Source organism: Eleutherodactylus coqui, chromosome 3 (assembly GCF_035609145.1).
Source record: "Eleutherodactylus coqui strain aEleCoq1 chromosome 3, aEleCoq1.hap1, whole genome shotgun sequence".
NCBI lineage: Eukaryota > Metazoa > Chordata > Amphibia > Anura > Eleutherodactylidae > Eleutherodactylus > Eleutherodactylus coqui.
In genome coordinates this window covers 240,128,495-240,145,848 of record NC_089839.1, presented here as the reverse complement: position 1 = coordinate 240,145,848, position 17,354 = coordinate 240,128,495, and the positions used below count along the sequence as shown (strand labels likewise).

The 17,354-nt window shown below is 42.8% G+C and overlaps 1 protein-coding gene across 2 annotated transcripts in view; it reads right to left on the bottom strand.

Moving 5' to 3' along the window:
* GPSM2 (G protein signaling modulator 2) overlaps positions 1-17,354 on the bottom strand; it is a 53,857-nt gene that overhangs the window by 24,410 nt on the left and 12,093 nt on the right. The window contains exons 3-7 of one of the 2 annotated variants that reach the window (XM_066597161.1): positions 12,864-13,132; positions 7,549-7,770; positions 7,225-7,360; positions 6,132-6,274; positions 2,312-2,435 (exon numbers count right to left, since the gene is read on the bottom strand). In XM_066597161.1, coding sequence (XP_066453258.1) covers positions 2,312-2,435; positions 6,132-6,274; positions 7,225-7,360; positions 7,549-7,770; positions 12,864-12,925 — 687 coding nt within the window. In that variant the 5' untranslated portion in view covers positions 12,926-13,132. The remainder of the gene's footprint in view (positions 1-2,311; positions 2,436-6,131; positions 6,275-7,224; positions 7,361-7,548; positions 7,771-12,863; positions 13,133-17,354) is intronic. The other variant, XM_066597162.1, reaches the window with a different exon arrangement.

The following is a 17,354-nucleotide window of genomic DNA, read 5'->3' as shown; positions in this document are numbered from 1 at the left end:
CTACGTCTGGGAATGCGAAAGTGGTGGACTTTCGGGCTAAACATGCAGCTAGCAGAGAAGATCTGGCCCGGCCACCGGACCGCTCTGCTTTATTTACATGTGGCGCAGGGCATTTTCAAAGCGCAAATATGCAGGTATTTTTTTTAGCCACATTCAAAGCAAAAGCATTGCTGGAAAGACAGCTCCCACATAATTGTACTGCAGCTATTGGTTCACTTTGTTTAAAATTGCTGACAGGTTCCCTTTAAGCAATAAATTAAAGATAGTAGAATATAAAATTATTAGAATATAAAATGTGTTTTTGGAAGTATATACTTTTTGGAATTGGTTTTCATTAAAATTTCAGATTTTCTGATGATAGGTTGATTCCAAGGTACTGCAGACTTGAGGACTGAAAGCTACAGCTCTATGGGACAAACTGTTGGGCAAACGATGCCTGACAGCACGCTCCAGTGAAGCTCACTCCTGCGCCGTTAGACAGGAGTGAGTATCGCTGACATCGCTCAGAACGCGCCCAGCATGGAGGTGGGGCGGCTCCCCACCCGCCTCCATTCACTGTAAGCAGCAGTCATTTAGAACTGAATGCCTGCCGTTTACAGGTTTCTGCATTCAGGGATCACTATCATTCAAACTCCCGTGTAAATGGGCCTTTAGCAAATTCTATCGGAGTAAATTGGCAGCCCCTCTCCTAGGCTGCTCCCCTGTTGTGAAGATGCATTCACTGCCTTTCTACTAAGCTATTACAGAGGGCTGTTTGACAGTGGCAGGAAGTGATGTAGGAAAGCAAAGCAGAGAAAGCTACTATTACAGAGGGCTTTAATTCAATCCAGATGAATTTGCTGCTCTTGTCAGCAGTGAGGGAGAACGCACCAGCAGCTACTCAAAAATAAGATGCAAGATAGCTGTGTAGTATTCAATGGGCACAATTATGCTTCATAGCCTCTAAAAAAGGACAGGAGAGGGGGAGCTGAGCTTGTGTGCATTAATGGGAGAGACCAGCTGATCAGTGCTGGGAACACTCCTCCCATCCCCTCCCTTCCCCCTCCTCTCCTCAGCCAGAAACTTACACAAAGTATGATGCTTTCTAAATGCATGAAAAGGAAAACGCAATACAAAAAACAGATAAGGGTATCATTTTTTTCTGTAGGGACATAGTAAAATATGTGTGTATTGATTTTTCATGCACAAAGGTTTCCATGGTCTTTAATAGTGGTTTGTAATGTGTGACAAATAACAGATAAGATGTTATGCAACATGGGGTGCTGCATTTTTTGTTTATTTAAAAGCCTTTGACTGACTATAGAATACTAATCTGCCACTATAGACAACACAATGGCATCTTGAAAATTCTAGAACTTGTGTGTAAATTTTCAAACATAACACCGATTCTTAACTTCAGCTTGAAGAAATACTATTAGTCTTGGTTCCCAATCATAATTGATTCCTGCTGAATTCATTATGTAATAATGGGCTTGTCACACAACTCACTAGAGCAGAGAAACTACTTTACGTCACACAGAACAAGTTCCCTTCTAAATGCATGTTCACACGTGTTAGGGTTGTTGCAGAAATTTAATTGACTAATAACCAGTTCCACTCATCTGGATAGAGATGTTTCAGCAGCATGTGCATGGATTTCTGATATTCAGATATATGGGTTGGTCACAGAACTTTCTACAACAATCAGGTGTGTGAACAGAGGCCTCTTTCACACTTGTGTATTTTAGTCAGCATTTTGTATCAGTGTTTGTAAGCCAAAACCAAGAGTCCATCCAAAATATGGAAGAGGTGCAAGTCTTTCCGATGCAGTTGTTCTATCGGTTTCATTCCTCCTTTTCATGGACAAATAATGACCAAAGCACTAAACCAAAATACTGCTGTGTGAAAGTGGCCAACGGGTAAATCCACATGTGGTAGATGTGTTGGGAGAAAATTCTGTGACTGCCCAGTTTATCTGAGTGAAGCCTGCAAAGACTCCTGCCCTTACTGCAGAAACAACCTCCTCCAACTGAATGGGATCGATTTCAATAGCAGACGGTTTCCGTATCAGAAAATGTACAAGTTTCCTGAAAAATCTGGTTTGCCACAAATTTTACGTCCCCATTTGAAAGGATGAAGTCAACTGTGAACATCCACAACGTAAACGGACAGGCAGATTTTATTTGCAGCTTGAGGATTCCATTTAGTAAAACCTCATTGCCTATGCTGCTGCAGGAAACGTTGTAGATGTTCTGCATGAAAGTCTGCAGCGCTTACACACTATGTGGCCATACACCAATAGAAAAAACAAGGGTGGACTATTTCTAAGTACCTGCTCATGGGAAATGACAGCGTTTCGAAAATTTCCAAGTAGGTAGTGAGTATTTCCGAGGTTTCCATATGCACGGCCTTGGGCGGCTCGGTCCCCCAGCTCTGTTACAATCAGTAAGTTTGCCCTGTTCACAGAGAAAACAAAGCAACATTTTATATAATTCTTTAAGTAATGTGTATGTTTATCTACCAGTAGCATATACCCTGGGAAGCTGAGGCGTATACCTTAAAGGGGTTTCCCGGGACTTTACTACTGATGACCTATCTTTGGGGCAGGTCATCAATAGTTGATTGGCAGGAGTTCGCCACTTGGGACCCCCAGCGATCAGCAGATATGAGGCCAGCTGTCGGAGTGGACACAGCCAGAAACTGACAAGTCTGCTGTCCACATTGTATCAGTCCAGGAAGGTAATTACAAGCGCAGCTTCTAACGATTTCAGCGAGACCTGCAGCTATAAGTGCCGGCCACTACACAGGGGTCAAAGCAGCAGCTGCCGCTGTGGCCCATGTGTATTGTGGCACTGACAGCGGGCACTCGATCATCTGGGGTCCAGCAATCCACCATTGATGACCTATCCTGAGTTTTTTGCTTGAAAAACCCCTTGAACTACTAGCTGTATGATGAAAAGTTGCGTAAATCCCTAATTTACAATAGGTTTCGATTCATCACCATTTTCAAGATCTGTTTGCAAACAATGAAGGAATTCTTTTTTACATCCGTAGGATGAAACTCTGCACGGCCCTAATACAGTAAAGGCCCATTTACACGCAACAATTATCTCTCAAAATTCATTCAAATGACTGACTTTGAGCGATAATCGTTACATGTAAACGCAGGCATCGTTCATTTTTCGTTTGAACAATGATTTTAAGGCGATTTTAAAATCGGTCGTTCAGCTACTGGAAATCAAGCAGCTTGCATTTATCTCTAGTAGACCGCAGGCTGTTCTCTCCACGGGGACCCAGCACATTACATTGTATTCTGCCAGCAGCCCAATGAGAATAATGAAGCTGCTAGCACAGCTGAGCGTGTGACTAATCCCACGCTGGGCTCTGCAAACAGCTTCTGGAGGTCCATATACATGCAAATGAAGATGATAAAGTGTTAATGGTAATTATCGACCATTAACACTTTATGCATATAGATCGCTAAATTTTTCAATTGTTTGAAAGATTATCTTTACGTGTAAATGGACCTTTATATGAACTTACAATGTAGTGCAGTATGCACCATATTCCTTAGAAGGGACTATCGCAGAAACTTGTGTCTTTCAATCTCTGTACTAACTTATGAAAACATACTGTTCATATATACGCTAGAAGCACCTTTTCTTCTATTTGTTCTGCTTCTAAAACATGTAATGTAGGCAGTCCTGCGGGGCCGTTTGCTTGTGGACAACATTTCCTACAAACACCTTGTGTTTCTCCAGGCTCCCTTCGCTCTGCACTACATGGAGATATCGGTGGAGCAAGACCGCACATGCTGATCCTAACAAAGAACTACTGTAGGCCGCATCTAACTGCAGCAAAGCAGCGAGCACGGGTTACTTTAGGGAGTCAATGCTGGAGAACCTTTCATTTAGAGCAGTTGTATCCGATAACATTTATTTTACCAGTGGGGGACAATGAGCTGTAAATAAAACTACAAGTAATCATTGAAGAATACAGCAGAGTTATAGAGCGGTGTCCAGAAAGAACCGGGGCAGCTAAATACTGCTTTTCTATGTGGAAAAGTAACTTTATTTAAAGGGAACCTGTCATCACCTTTGAGCTCTATAAACTACGTTGAGGCAACGGAGAGCCTGTGGAGCTGCGTTTCATACTCCCCAGGCGCCCAGTGCCTGTGCTGTCTTCTCGTGACATTGGTCCGGCCACACATAGCTTGACTCTTTCTGAGCACACAACTTCCATAGAGAGGAATGGGGGATGTGCGTGCAGAAAGGGTTAAGCTGCTGGCACATGCCGACTTCATGGGAACACGGCGCTGGAACAGGGCGCCCGGTGAGTATCAAACATGGCTCCACAGGCTCCCCGTTTCCTAACCTTTGAGTCCCATAATGTAATTTAAGGAGCTCAAAGGTGATGGCAGCTTCCTTTTAACACAGGCGACTGCATGCTGCTGCAGCTACTGAGGGGTCACAAGGAATCACGTCCCATTAAAGGACACGTAGATGTGAACATGTGACTACAATGTTGTTCTGTCACCAAAAGCAGCTGTTGGCAGCACAGCATCTTTACAGGAGTATCCTAAACCACTTGCAAACTCAAATGGCATGCTGCATATATTTCCCTCAGGCACGAAGGGTTAACTTAAGACAAAAAAGTGCCGAAAGTTAAATTATAAAATCGCACTTTGTGCAACAGCTGCTATTCATTATGTGCGGCCCCGGTAATATGCTATGGATGAGGAGTAACTCAGAGGATTTCCTAGACTGGATGACAGCAAGCAGAGATCTTGAAAATGATGCAAAATTAAAATACAGAAATATATCAGAAAGTTGAAGAACTCCCGGCTGTAAGACAGCGTGGTGCTCTACACGCAACTGTGTGATTGGCACCCCATTGGGGCCATATATATGCCCAAGTACTGTATAATACTAAGCAGCAGACCCCCAGAATGCCAGGAGTGATTCAGCAGTATTTCCCGCCTGCGGCCCTCCCCTATATAGCATCTTGCCTATCTGCGTGCTGCTGGGAATTTTTGAGTGACTATGTTGGAACGTTGGAACATGATGGATCACCTTTGATAACCACTTACTTCTGCATTCGGAGACTCCAGGCATGGCTGGACTTCCTGAAAACCTGCAATGATTTACAGCACAATTTTTGTGGATGGGGTTTTCAAAAACATCCGCATGTTGCAGAAAAACCCTCATGGGAATTTAAGCATTGCCAAACCTGCTAGACATAAATGGGCTGAATCTGGGTATTATTAGGGAGGTGCTAGTGAAGGGAGGAGTTCCTGCAATCAGTGGAAGATATAATCACAGCAATCACAGGTCGCAACCTTCCTCTCTGAACGCCACAGGCGCCGCTTTCTCGTTGGCCATCACAGACCTTTCTGACAACTTCAGTAAGTTTCCAGAGAAACAAAAAAACTTCATAAAAAAGTGCTGCATATACAATAAAAACTATGCTTGGGTTCAAGTATATAGATAAAGTTCACCTCAAGCAACGGATTTCACTGTGATTTCATCTGCGACATTTTCAAATCTGTAGTATGCTAATTATGTTGTGGAAAAGCAGTATATTGTCACTGCAGATTTCACCCATTTCCATTCATAGGGTAAAATCTGTGGCTAAACCCCCTACCAAATCCACCTGCAGATCTTACCCGAGATTGTCTGCAAAAACCCTGGTGGAAAGTATCTGCCATTTAAGAACCTGCCCTAAAGAGCTCAGCCTGAGTGATGGGTCAGGCTGATAAATTCAGCTTCCCTCCAGCATTAGACCCTTTCAACTGAACGGGTGAAATCTGCTGTGTATCCGCCTGAAAAACTGTATCGAAGTCCACACAAATGGCAAGGATTTTGACGTGTTCTCCATCACGGTTTGAGGATGAAATATAATATAGTGCAGATTGTCCGCTGCAGACAACCCGCACCATTTTCCGTTATGTGGGAACATACCATATAATGGAAAGTTCCTCAACTTTCTAATAAACTTTTTTTGCTATAATTCCTCACCATTTTCAAGATCTCTGCTTGTATCAGTAAGTTTGGTCTTTTTCTGTGAACTACAGTGCTGCGCATTGGTTTTCCACTGTGATTCACCACTTTTACTAAAATGCAGGGTTATGCAAAAAAGCAGTTCAGACTTACTCATAGTAATCCACGGCCTTCTGTAAAGCAACTTTAACCTCCTCTGGAAACTCTCCAGGGTCCCTTGTCCCTGTGCATGCCAGGCTCTTACCCTTGGAGTGGTACACATTTCCTAGGTTATACAGCGCTCTGGCCTCGCCAACCTGAATGGAGAAAAGGACAAAACTTGTGTATTTTCACACTAACAGTTTGGTGATCGCTTGAAGGTCATATATTGTAGACCCAACTGGACAAATTTTAATATATGTGGAGTTGTGGTCATCAATATAATTGACTGGGATCCACCACTTGGGACCCCAGCTGATCAGCTGACAGGTGCCCGCTGTCAGCACTGGGATACACAGGGGGTTAAAATGAGACTGCTGTTCCGACCTGTGTAGTCTCCGATTCTTGTAACTAATGGGAACGTATGATTTCCAAACAGTAAGCAATGGCAGACATGTTGGCGAGGAGTGGTTATGTTCCAATGAACAACTGAAACTACCTAATTATTGTTCAGTGTAAATGCATGCCAAGTGACCGATATACAGTCGATACATCCCCGCTGGCTGCATGCACATTCTAATTAATCTTGCTCTCAGCGAAAATCTGAACGACTTTCAGTGTAAATGCAGGAACCAACTGAACGGCGAACGATAAATTCATTCCTCATTCAGTTTTGCATGCATAAAAGCTGAACAATTCTAGGCCCGTATAAGCAGACAATCCATCTAAGAACAACGGCCTGTTGACTATGAATGGAGGCAGGTGGGCTGAAATGATCCCCAGCCGCTCCACCTCCATTCACTCAGTAATGATTGTTCCTATGTAAAAGCACAGGAACAATCAATCATCGCTAAAACGGCCTATCCGACATCTGTGCCTGACAAGGCATCCCATTCAAAAGAACCCTTAACAATGACTACTTATTTGCATTACATTATTAAACTATTGATAGTTTGTAACATGTGCGATCCTGAGGGCAGACAGAGTGCAATCTGATCCGCAGAACATACTGAACGCACAGGTAACAGATAGGCGAAATCCTATATTCTACAAGAGACGATCCAGCTTGTTTGGGGCGAATTCCGACATATCCCTTCATTCAGCTTACCCTATCATATAACTCCTGAGAGATCTCCAAATGCCGCTCACAACATAAAATCGCTTCTTCAAAATTACCCAAAACTTTCAGGGTATTACCAAGATTCCCGCTAGCTTTGGCTTCTCCAAGTCGGTCACCAATAGTCCTGTTAACAATTTAAAAAATATGTATATTTTAATTTATTAATGTAGTAAATAAGTTATTTCCAGATATATTACATCTCCGACGATCTTTTAAGGCAGATTTGCGGCAGAAATCTCAGCTCATCTCATTCATCCGAATTAAGCAATCCAAGTGCATCCTGCAACAACCCCCCCACTGGCATTTTCTTACCTTGCTAGCGTTAGGTCGTGGTGGTGGTATTCCAATGCCTTGTTGTACTCATGCAGGTAAAAATACGCATTACCCAGTTGACTGTATATGGCACTGAGAGTTTTCAGATCTTCTGTGCCCACCTGCACCGCTGCCTCAAAGAAGGACACTCCAGCCCGACAGTCCCCGGCTTTACACAAGCGTTCCCCTTCCAAGGCCAGCTCCAAACAGGACGCCTCCATTCTTAAAACAGAACAGTGCTTTGATGAGACCAAGGCAAGAAAGGCATATTAAACATGAAAAAAAAAAAAGTATAATACCGTTAAGAGTTTCCTGTAGAGCTCGGCAACAAAGGGTTAACCCCATAGACGACTGGCTTTGTGTAAGGATTTCAATGATTCATGCGGTTTCAGCTGTGAAACAGCAGGGATCTCCCCTTACAATGGTCCCGGTGTATGAATTAATAAATAGGAGAAATCAACCTTCCGAAAAGTAGAACAGAGCACAGAGAAAAGACCTCGCACACAAGGTAGCATAACGGCTCATCACCAGTACCATTCTGTTATCTATTAAGAATAGTACTTTGTATGTAAGACTACAATAAAAAGGGGACTTCATGATCCCTAAACATCGTACAGTAAAAGTGGAATTTAATCGAAACAGTCAATGCAATGTAAAACAGTGGAAACATCCAGAGTATGCCGACCACGAACCCCTTCGAGACCCGACGGCAATGAGAAGAAACCCCCTTTCTATCCAATATCTGGCCTCACAAGTCAAACATAAAAGATGTGAATATCCCTAAACGCTCGCGATCTTACAGAACGGAAGCAACAACCTTAAAAAGAACATAAAACATAAACTACAAAACATTTAATACCTTGGAGATTTTCTACAACCTAAACAGAAAGTCATGACGGACATTGTCAGCACGGCGAGCGGGAAGTCTCTTTGGAAGAGTAAATGCCAAGGGTGCCCAGGAATCCTAATGAATTATCCATGCCCATTTCAGACGCAGGCCTTTCTTCAGTCGTAGAAAGCCATCCAGCAGATTTTAGTGCTGGAGCGTAAGGCAAACGCTGGAATGGTTTGGGAAAGATGCTTTGCCATTGGGAACTGGGTTAAGATTAAAAACACAACATGGGTAATCTCGGCTAATCCCCTCCTAGGCCGTCTGCTCTGACCACCACATGTTAACTGACACGGCCAATTAGCATCATTATTATTAATTTCTCTTATTTTTCACCAACTACTTGCCCCGCAAATAGCCACATACTGCCCATTTCATTGGTTTTGTGATATAATCGGTAGTTCTGCGCTAATTTGCGCACACCGTAAGCCTTGTGTAAAGCATAATTGGCTCAGACAGGTTTCATGCACAGGGTGAACCGGTCAGCTATCTCATCTGTCACAGCAGCTTCACTTATGTTGAGTCAACTTACAAGGGAATGTTAAATACAAGTATGAGCCCTTCAGCGTTTTGGCTTAAATTAGACAGGTTAATGTCCGTTTTATACGTGAAACTGCAGTTTAATTTACTTTCTGTAAAAGCTGGCATCCTAAAGACCGCGGATATCTCAATAGTGAAGCAATGTGGGATAGGACGGCGCACTAAGAAGATTAACCATCTAGGAGCTCAGACGACAGGTTGCATTTCTCAGGTCTCTAGCTTGATACCAATTCTTATAGCGCTGCGGAATATGTTGATGCTATACAAATGAAGATTATTATCATTATTATTATAGAAAAAAAAAGGCACAGTTCTCCCTTAAGAGATTCATAAGCCCTAAATGGTCATACCAAAGCCAATTGTTATCAGCGGATAATCCCTTTAATTAACTGAAGACAAATTTCGTCTCAAACAGTAAAACCTACGTAGCGAAAAAGAGAAAAAAAACAAAACACAGTCTTGCAGTAGGTTCAAGTGGCTTTGCAAGCACATACTATTGACCACCGGGTACCCATCGCTCAGGATCCCTGGCGATCAGCTGATGGCCCGGCCTACTGGAAGTAGAGCGGGGTTGGACGTCGCCATCAAGGTCAAAGGCGTTAGAGTCGTAGAGGACTCCTCTCCCATTGAAATCAATTCATGAAATTTGATTTATCAAAATAAACCAAAAATTGATTTTACATGAGAGTGAAGAACCCTATGCCGCTTCCGCCTTCAACCCCAATGATGACGTCCAGCCCCGCTGCAGTGACAGCGGGTCAGATGATCCCAGGGGATCCTGAGCGGCAGGGCCGCAGCAATCAACTATTTATGTCCTATCCCAAGGATAAGTCATCAATGGTAATTGCCCGGAATACCCCTTTAACAAAAGCCCATTCTCAGCTTCTATGATAGAGGAATACTGAAGGCGGAGGTCTTTACACCTCTCTATGCTCTGTACATCCTATCAATCATGCAGTCAGTGGACAGCACTTGTGCCTTTCCAGTACGGTGTGACACTCTGAATTATGTCACAGACCGCCATCACCAGATGAATATGCTGAGCTTTTACCCAATGTCTTCACTTGAAGTGCAGCATTAATGTGAAGCCACTATACGGAGGACATTTCCTAAATCGCATTTCCCCATAGAAGGAGGGTTTTTTTGTGTGTTTTTTCGCAGTACGTTTTTTTTTTTTTCCGCTCGGCAACTAATCCGATTGCATCATTTTGTTAACCTGTTTTGCATAACAACATTCTGCTATTTATTGCACTAATATTATATAGTGTTTAAAAGGGTTTCCAGGACTTTGGGAGTTTTTTTTCCTTTTGATGACCTATCGCCATATTAGTTCATCAACTTGTGATTGGCAGGGATCTGCTGCTCAGGATCCCCCCTTCCCCCTAGTCAGTTGATTTGTAGTGCTGCTGTCAGCACGGACAGCGCTGTCTACAGTGCAGCGACCTGGATTGGTATTGAAGGCACAGCTCCCATTGAATTATATATTAGAGCTGTGTCTGCAGTATTGAAGCGGACCGCTGCAATGCTGTTAGCGCTATCTGCTGCCAGAGCTGACCACACGGACAGCGGTGCTGGGAAATCAGCTGGTCAGCAGAGATCACGAGCAGTGAACCGCCAATGATCACATATGGATAACTTATCCTAAAGAGAGATCTCCCATAGTTCCGGACAACCCCTTTAAAAAATTATATATATATATACAAAAAGCTGCATTTTACATAGATCATGGCAGAGAAGTAATTTTTCCTACATATTACATATGTTTGACAACCTGTTCTGTTTCCATGTATAAATCTGGGGCCAATCCTGAATTCATTCTGGTTGTGCAGCACTGGAACTGTAGCGTGCCATAGAAGCACTTCTAATAAACATTACTTTCTGATGGGCCACCTACACACAGTTTTATGACTGTTTCCACCAAAGTCTGGCATTGAAACATAAGAGAGGTCCAAGTCTGTATTTAGATGGAACATAAAAGTAGAGTAAAAACTTAGATGAGCAATAGAAAACGTCAAGGAAGAAAAGAAAAGAACTTCGTGAAACAAGGACTTTATTCCTCCTCGTTTGTCAAATTGTAACAGTTCTGTCCAGCCTGTCCACCAGTGCTAAAGACCAATACTAGAGTTACTAAATGTGATATTAAGTCTGGGAAAACTGGATGACATCCCAAGTGGAAAGAAATAATCATCATCTTGGCATCCATGTAGCTTGTCTTAGTGATCCCAACTGCAACTATATCTATACACAAATCCCACTATGTGTAAAGTGTCCCAGGAGTTCATCAGCCCTGAGGTTTATTAGTACAATACGGTAACCTGATGAATGGGACGGCCTATTATTGATGGATGGTTTATTAACCGATACAAGATTAAGTACTGTAATATCGTTTTATTATACCAACAAACCTGCCAGAACAAGAACCATTTCAGGGTTGCCCTCAGGTCATCCTGGTAGTGGGGGAGGCCTTGTAGTAATCAAATTATACAGATATATATCTATATACAGTATCTAGATAGATCTTTTTTTCAGCTTTTGTTCACACTAACACTATGGATTCCATTACAATGGAGCCGTGACAGCTGTGCTGCAGCCATTATCAAATAGATACTGGACTCCAAAAGAGCTCAGGGACTTTAAAGATGGCCGGTCAGGTTCTCCGACAAGTAGGATTGGCTGCATACCATAATCCCTGCAATACTGTGCTGCAACACCGTCTCTTATACATCCATGGGAACCACTGTACTTCTATGGAAAGGTGATTGTTTTGTCATAGTCCAGCCAGCCAGAGGGACAGTTCAGACTGCCAGCCAAATCAAATAGTGACAGTAGTGTAGACAAAGCCCCAAACAGGCTCCAGCCAGCTTAATAGTTATTTAAATTAAAGTGACCCCACATTTTATTGATAAAAAGCTCTTGATCCATTGGTTCAGGTCTCATTTTTGGCCATCCAAGATGGCCAACAAACTTCCACCTGCCCAATTCCCAGACTGCATTGCTAGAATTAGACTACCAATGCACTCTACTTACTCTCCGATTAGCCAGAGCCGCTCATGTGACCAGCATTGGCTAATCAGGCAGCAGTGCATAGTGTGCATTAAGTTGTTAGAAAGTGGCCGCAGCCATATTGGATGGGTCAACACTGGGCCCGGAGCAGTGGATTGTAGGCATGGCAGAGAAGAACAACTGCTGCTAATATACCCCTCTCCCTCCCGTCCTGGGATAAAGTTCTGTTAGGAAACAAGAGGGTCGCTTTAAAGTTAATGTAAAAAATGCTACAAAAAAAAACAAAGGAACACAACAGGCAAATCACAAACTGTACAGTAACAAATTATAAATCCACTTTCACACATCGCTTAATCAAATTACAGTTTTCTAGATTTTTGACATACTGATTATAAAAAGTTATCTTAACTCAGAAAACATACATTTTAGTGATGAAATGTGTTCTGCATAGGTGCAAAAGTTCCTACGTGTCACACAATGACCAACAACTTCTATACCTGTCAGCAATGTCATGCCGACACAAATGTCACCCTCCTTCATGCATGGGCACAAGTACAGGTACGTCACAGCCAATACCTTTAGCGTCAGTAATGAAATATATAATCTACTTTGGCTGTTCCCCGTCCTTCGGTGTCTCTACTGCTTAACCAAGAACATTTTTCATATACGTCCCAAAATGCATAAAACACCGTAAGTCAGCAACCGATAGAGAAACAGTAGAAGAAAAAAAGAAAGCTTAGAAGAATAGGCAACACTATAAGAAGGGCCTTAGGAATGATGTCGGTGTACTCGGCTTTGTAAGCCCCCTTTTTCTTCACCTTACCTGTCTTCTACATTAGCGCAGCATCTAAGTCACTAGCATAGAAAACAGCGATCGTCTTACCTGTAGCGCACATGAAAACTAGGGTCCTCACGCATGCTTATTAAGACGTCAGTCCCCTCCATCGAGATGCATTCTCACTATTACATTGGAAAGTAAATAAACACAAAAAAGACTCTTCCAATATTTTTCTCTCTTTGTATGAATCCAGACAAAAGAGTGAATGAAGTCCGCAGTTTAATGATCCAGAATCTTCCACTATTTAGGAGAGAATTACTGTCCAAGCAGGTTCCTGCTTCCCGGACCTTTTCTGGATCCATTCGGCTCCCATTCTGTAGAAGGAAGACAAGATGCTTTGCTTGAGGTGTCACTTTTGTTTTCCCATCAGCAGACCAAAGCAGCACTTACAGGGTGGAAGAAGCAAAGTGATCCATGCTGACAGAGCAGTCAATGACTTAGAGAGACATGCGTCGCCCTGTAGCTATGGTGACTAAGGCAAGCCAGACTCTGCGCAAGACAATCATTTGCTGTGGAGGCAGCGGCGTACTTGCCAAGTTTTAAACAGGTATCAGATTGCATCAAAGCTCTTTTGAATCACCTTAGCAGTGGATTATATAATTATCAAATGATGTCATAACGTATTCAAGCGTCAGGCCAGCAGCATCATGCAAGCCGATTACTGGCATCTGAAGTGAGCAGGAATCACAAATCTCGCAGATGGATTGTGCAGGTGAGAAGAGGAGATTAATTTGGTATTTTTCATATGAAAACGAGTGATACAATTGCCAGATAAGCAGCCAATCACACACAAGCGTTCAGGAAATAACCATATTTATTTTCATACGTATAAATATACATTAGATTACAAAGCTATCATTACAGATGTAACATGAATGGAGCCTATTCAGAGCATTATAAAAAGTTGCTGAATGTCATTTTAGTCAATTTCAGGAAATGCACAGTTTTAGATGTATTAGATTACTTTCACTCTGTGTCACTGTTTATGTATTTACAAAGTGCATACAGAATGGGTGGAATTCAGCTAAGCAGCACATGTGAAAAAGACTTGGGTATACTAATAGATCACAGACTGAACATGAGTCAACAGTGTGATGCAGCAGCCAAAGAGGCAAACAATTCTGGGATGTATTAAGAGAAGTCTAGATCATGTGAGGTAATTATCCCCCCTCTACTCTTCCTTAGTCAGACCTTATCTGGAATACTGTGGAAAAAGGGACATCGATAAACTGGAGCAAGTTCGGAGAAGAGCTACCAGGATGGTGAACAGTCTACAAATCAAAGTCCTATGAGGAACAGTTAAAGGATCTAAGAATGTTTAGCTTGCAAAAAAGAAGGCAGAGAGAATACTTAATAGTTATCTACAAATATCTGAAGGGCTGTCACAGGGATCAGCCCTATTCTCATTTGCACAAGGAAAGACTAGAAGCAATGGGATGCAATTGAAAGGGAGGAGACACAGATTAGATATTAGAAAAAAAACTGTTTGGACAGTGAGGGTGATCAATCAGTGGAACAGGTTGCCACGTGAGGCGGCAAGTTCTCCCTCAATGAAAGTCTTCAAACAGAAGCTGGACAGACATCCGGGATGATTTAGTAAACCTGCTCTGAGCAGGGGGTTGGACCCGATGACCCTGGAGGTCCCTTCCAACTCTACCATTCAATGAAAGTCCATTACCAGGGGTAGCATCCACCAGCAGCGCCTGTAAAAGATGGTCACGCATGTGCAGTTCCTTATCTGCACTGCACTGGTCGAGGTCGCAATCTAAGCAGCTTTTGTGCAAAACAAATAGTGTGTAACAGAATCTATGGGAGTCTTGTGACATTGGCACATGGAGTGCTGGGGATTTTGGAAGAGCGGAAGCATATAGGTAGAGAGCTTAGCCCACCCACAATTTGTGGAAATGGCGCTGAGGTGAATGGCTCCATTGGAGACACCGAAAGTAAGGAAAGAATCATTTTTACAGAACAAAAGTGCCATTTGTATTTGAATGACCCCTCGATGTGGTAGTGGGGGTAATCTGAGAGATTTTTAGGTGCGGGAAGACCCTTTTAAAGGTGGATCCAGTGCTGTAGCCCCACCACCATCCTTCCGGTGTTTGTTGTGGAACAGGATATCACCTGACGGCTCAGCCAATTAGAGGCTGCAGTGTCAGAGTACCAAACTCCTGGCATCATGACACCCAAGATGTGAGCACGGATGCCAGTAGAACAGGCGGTGACGCTGCATGCTCTGATTAGCTGTAACGGTCAGGTGATATTTGATGACATGATCGCATAAATTAAAAGCTCCTCTGGTTAGGTCCAGTGTGTTAAATTCCGAACAAGAGATCTCAGTTTAGCCCATTAACATTAAAAGTGATATTTCTGTCTGAGCCAAATTATGGCCTAGATGGTAATACCTCTCTCCGCACAATGGCTGGGAGTACAGAAACAGCCAAGAGGGCTGTGCCACACTGTTTCCATATGTCCTATTCACTTCTATCGGAGTTATGGAAACTCTGCTCAACCTACTTGATTGTTTCCATACTTCAGACCACAGAATACAGGAGGAGGTCAAATCTTCAGACAGATCTGAGGCCCAGAAGTGGGTCCAGCATGTATCAGACTTTTATAGTATATCCCGTGGACATGCCAGAAACATTTGAGATTGAATACTCCTTTGATTCATGTTTTATCAAATCTAAAAGTAATAAAAAAACACTGATTTCATCATCCAGCTCATGCTGCGACATCTGCTTTATTAGTCAGTTATTGCCATCTGTCTCCCGCATTGCACTATTTAACCGCTTCCATTTCTTACTGAAAACCACTGTCAGATAGGCCGACCTACCTGTCGCAAGCACAAATCTGGTAACAGGTAAGTATACATACACAGCATTGTACACGGCAGTATTTACTGGTCCGTTGTATTATAGGGGGTGTTATGGATCTGTCCATGGGCTGTCTGTAGAATAGCTCAGTCACTACGTGGGGTACTTTCTGTGGGGGGGGTGGGGGGTGGACACACACAAAAAAAAGCGACCCTCTATTCTAAGGCCTCCTGTACACAAGCGTATTTGCCTTTCACACGTGCCTCAGCACTCCATTTTTGCCAAATGAACTATGCTTCTTTGCGCAAGTATTGGCGTATTTTACTGTACTTTTACCGCCACCGGGCATGTTCATTTACTCGCAGCAAACAAGACACCTGGAATGGCTAATGAGTTCCAGCTGCATTCTTTTTCCAGCAGAATTCCGCAGCAGAATATGTATCTCCTTGCGTATTGCACTCACATTCGCACAACTCCCATTGACTTCTATGGGTACCTTTGGTGCGCAAGTGCACAGAAAAGTAGAGCATGCTACTTTTTTTTTTTTACCAAAATGCATGTGCAAAATATGTAAATATGAATGATCAAACTGAAATCAGTGGATTCTATTCTCTTTGTTATAGGTGCGCAAATACACCCGAGTGAAGGAGCCCTAATCCTGGACAACCTATTGTCCAACTACCTTCTGCATCATAAAACTGCATACACAGCAATTCTCACATCTACTCACATCTCACTTCATACGGGACCATCAGTGGAAAATAACAAAATAACCCAACCTCATATTCTATCTATTGAGCAGCAGGTGACTGGTATGAAGCCATAATACACCACCAACAGAAGTCTATGGGGCCTCACCACATCTCTGTATCCCTCCGATTTCATACAGAATCCAAGTCATTGTCAGACTCTTTATACAAGCCTTGTAACAATGTCTGGGAGTTGAAAGACGGGCTTTCAATTCCCAGTCATTGTTACAAGGCTTGTATAAAGAGTCTAACAATAACTTGCAGGAATGCTGCTTTCCAATAGGTGGCGCTGCAGAGGTATTGTTCCATCTCCCTTACTTGCATATTATGCAGAGGAGCATGAATTGCCTTATAAGTCTCCTCACTCACCTTCTTGGTGCTCTCCCCAAGGAGAAAATATAGCGTTTCTGCCCCACAGACATGCCAGTAATACATGACTATGTGTCTAATATGGTATAATACACAGGGCCCAGCCATACAGCATTGCCGTGTACATGACATCCCATACTGTTTACAAGTTATTCCAGATGACATAAAAAAGCGATTGGACACAAATTTCTGCGTAGAGATGACTCAAAGATTACAACATCCACGTACCAGAGTTTTTATTCATTTTTCACGTACACATCATTCAACATTTCCAAATGGAATGTGATAAAATTTGTGTTTCCTTGCTAACAAAGGGCATTTAATGTGCTATTACATATACACGGAGGTCACACTAAATGTTTTTCGGTATATATGCACCATTAAAGGGGTTGTCTCGCGGCAGCAAGTGGGGTTATACACTTCTGTATGGCCATATTAATGCACTTTGTAATATACATCGTGCATTAAATATGAGCCATACAGAAGTTATTCAATTACCTTCCCTGCGCTGGCGTCCCCGTCTCCATGGCTCCGTCTAATTTCGGGGTCTTCTTGCTTTTTTAGACGCGCTTGCGCAGAAGGGTCTTCTCCTTCTGGTCGGTCCG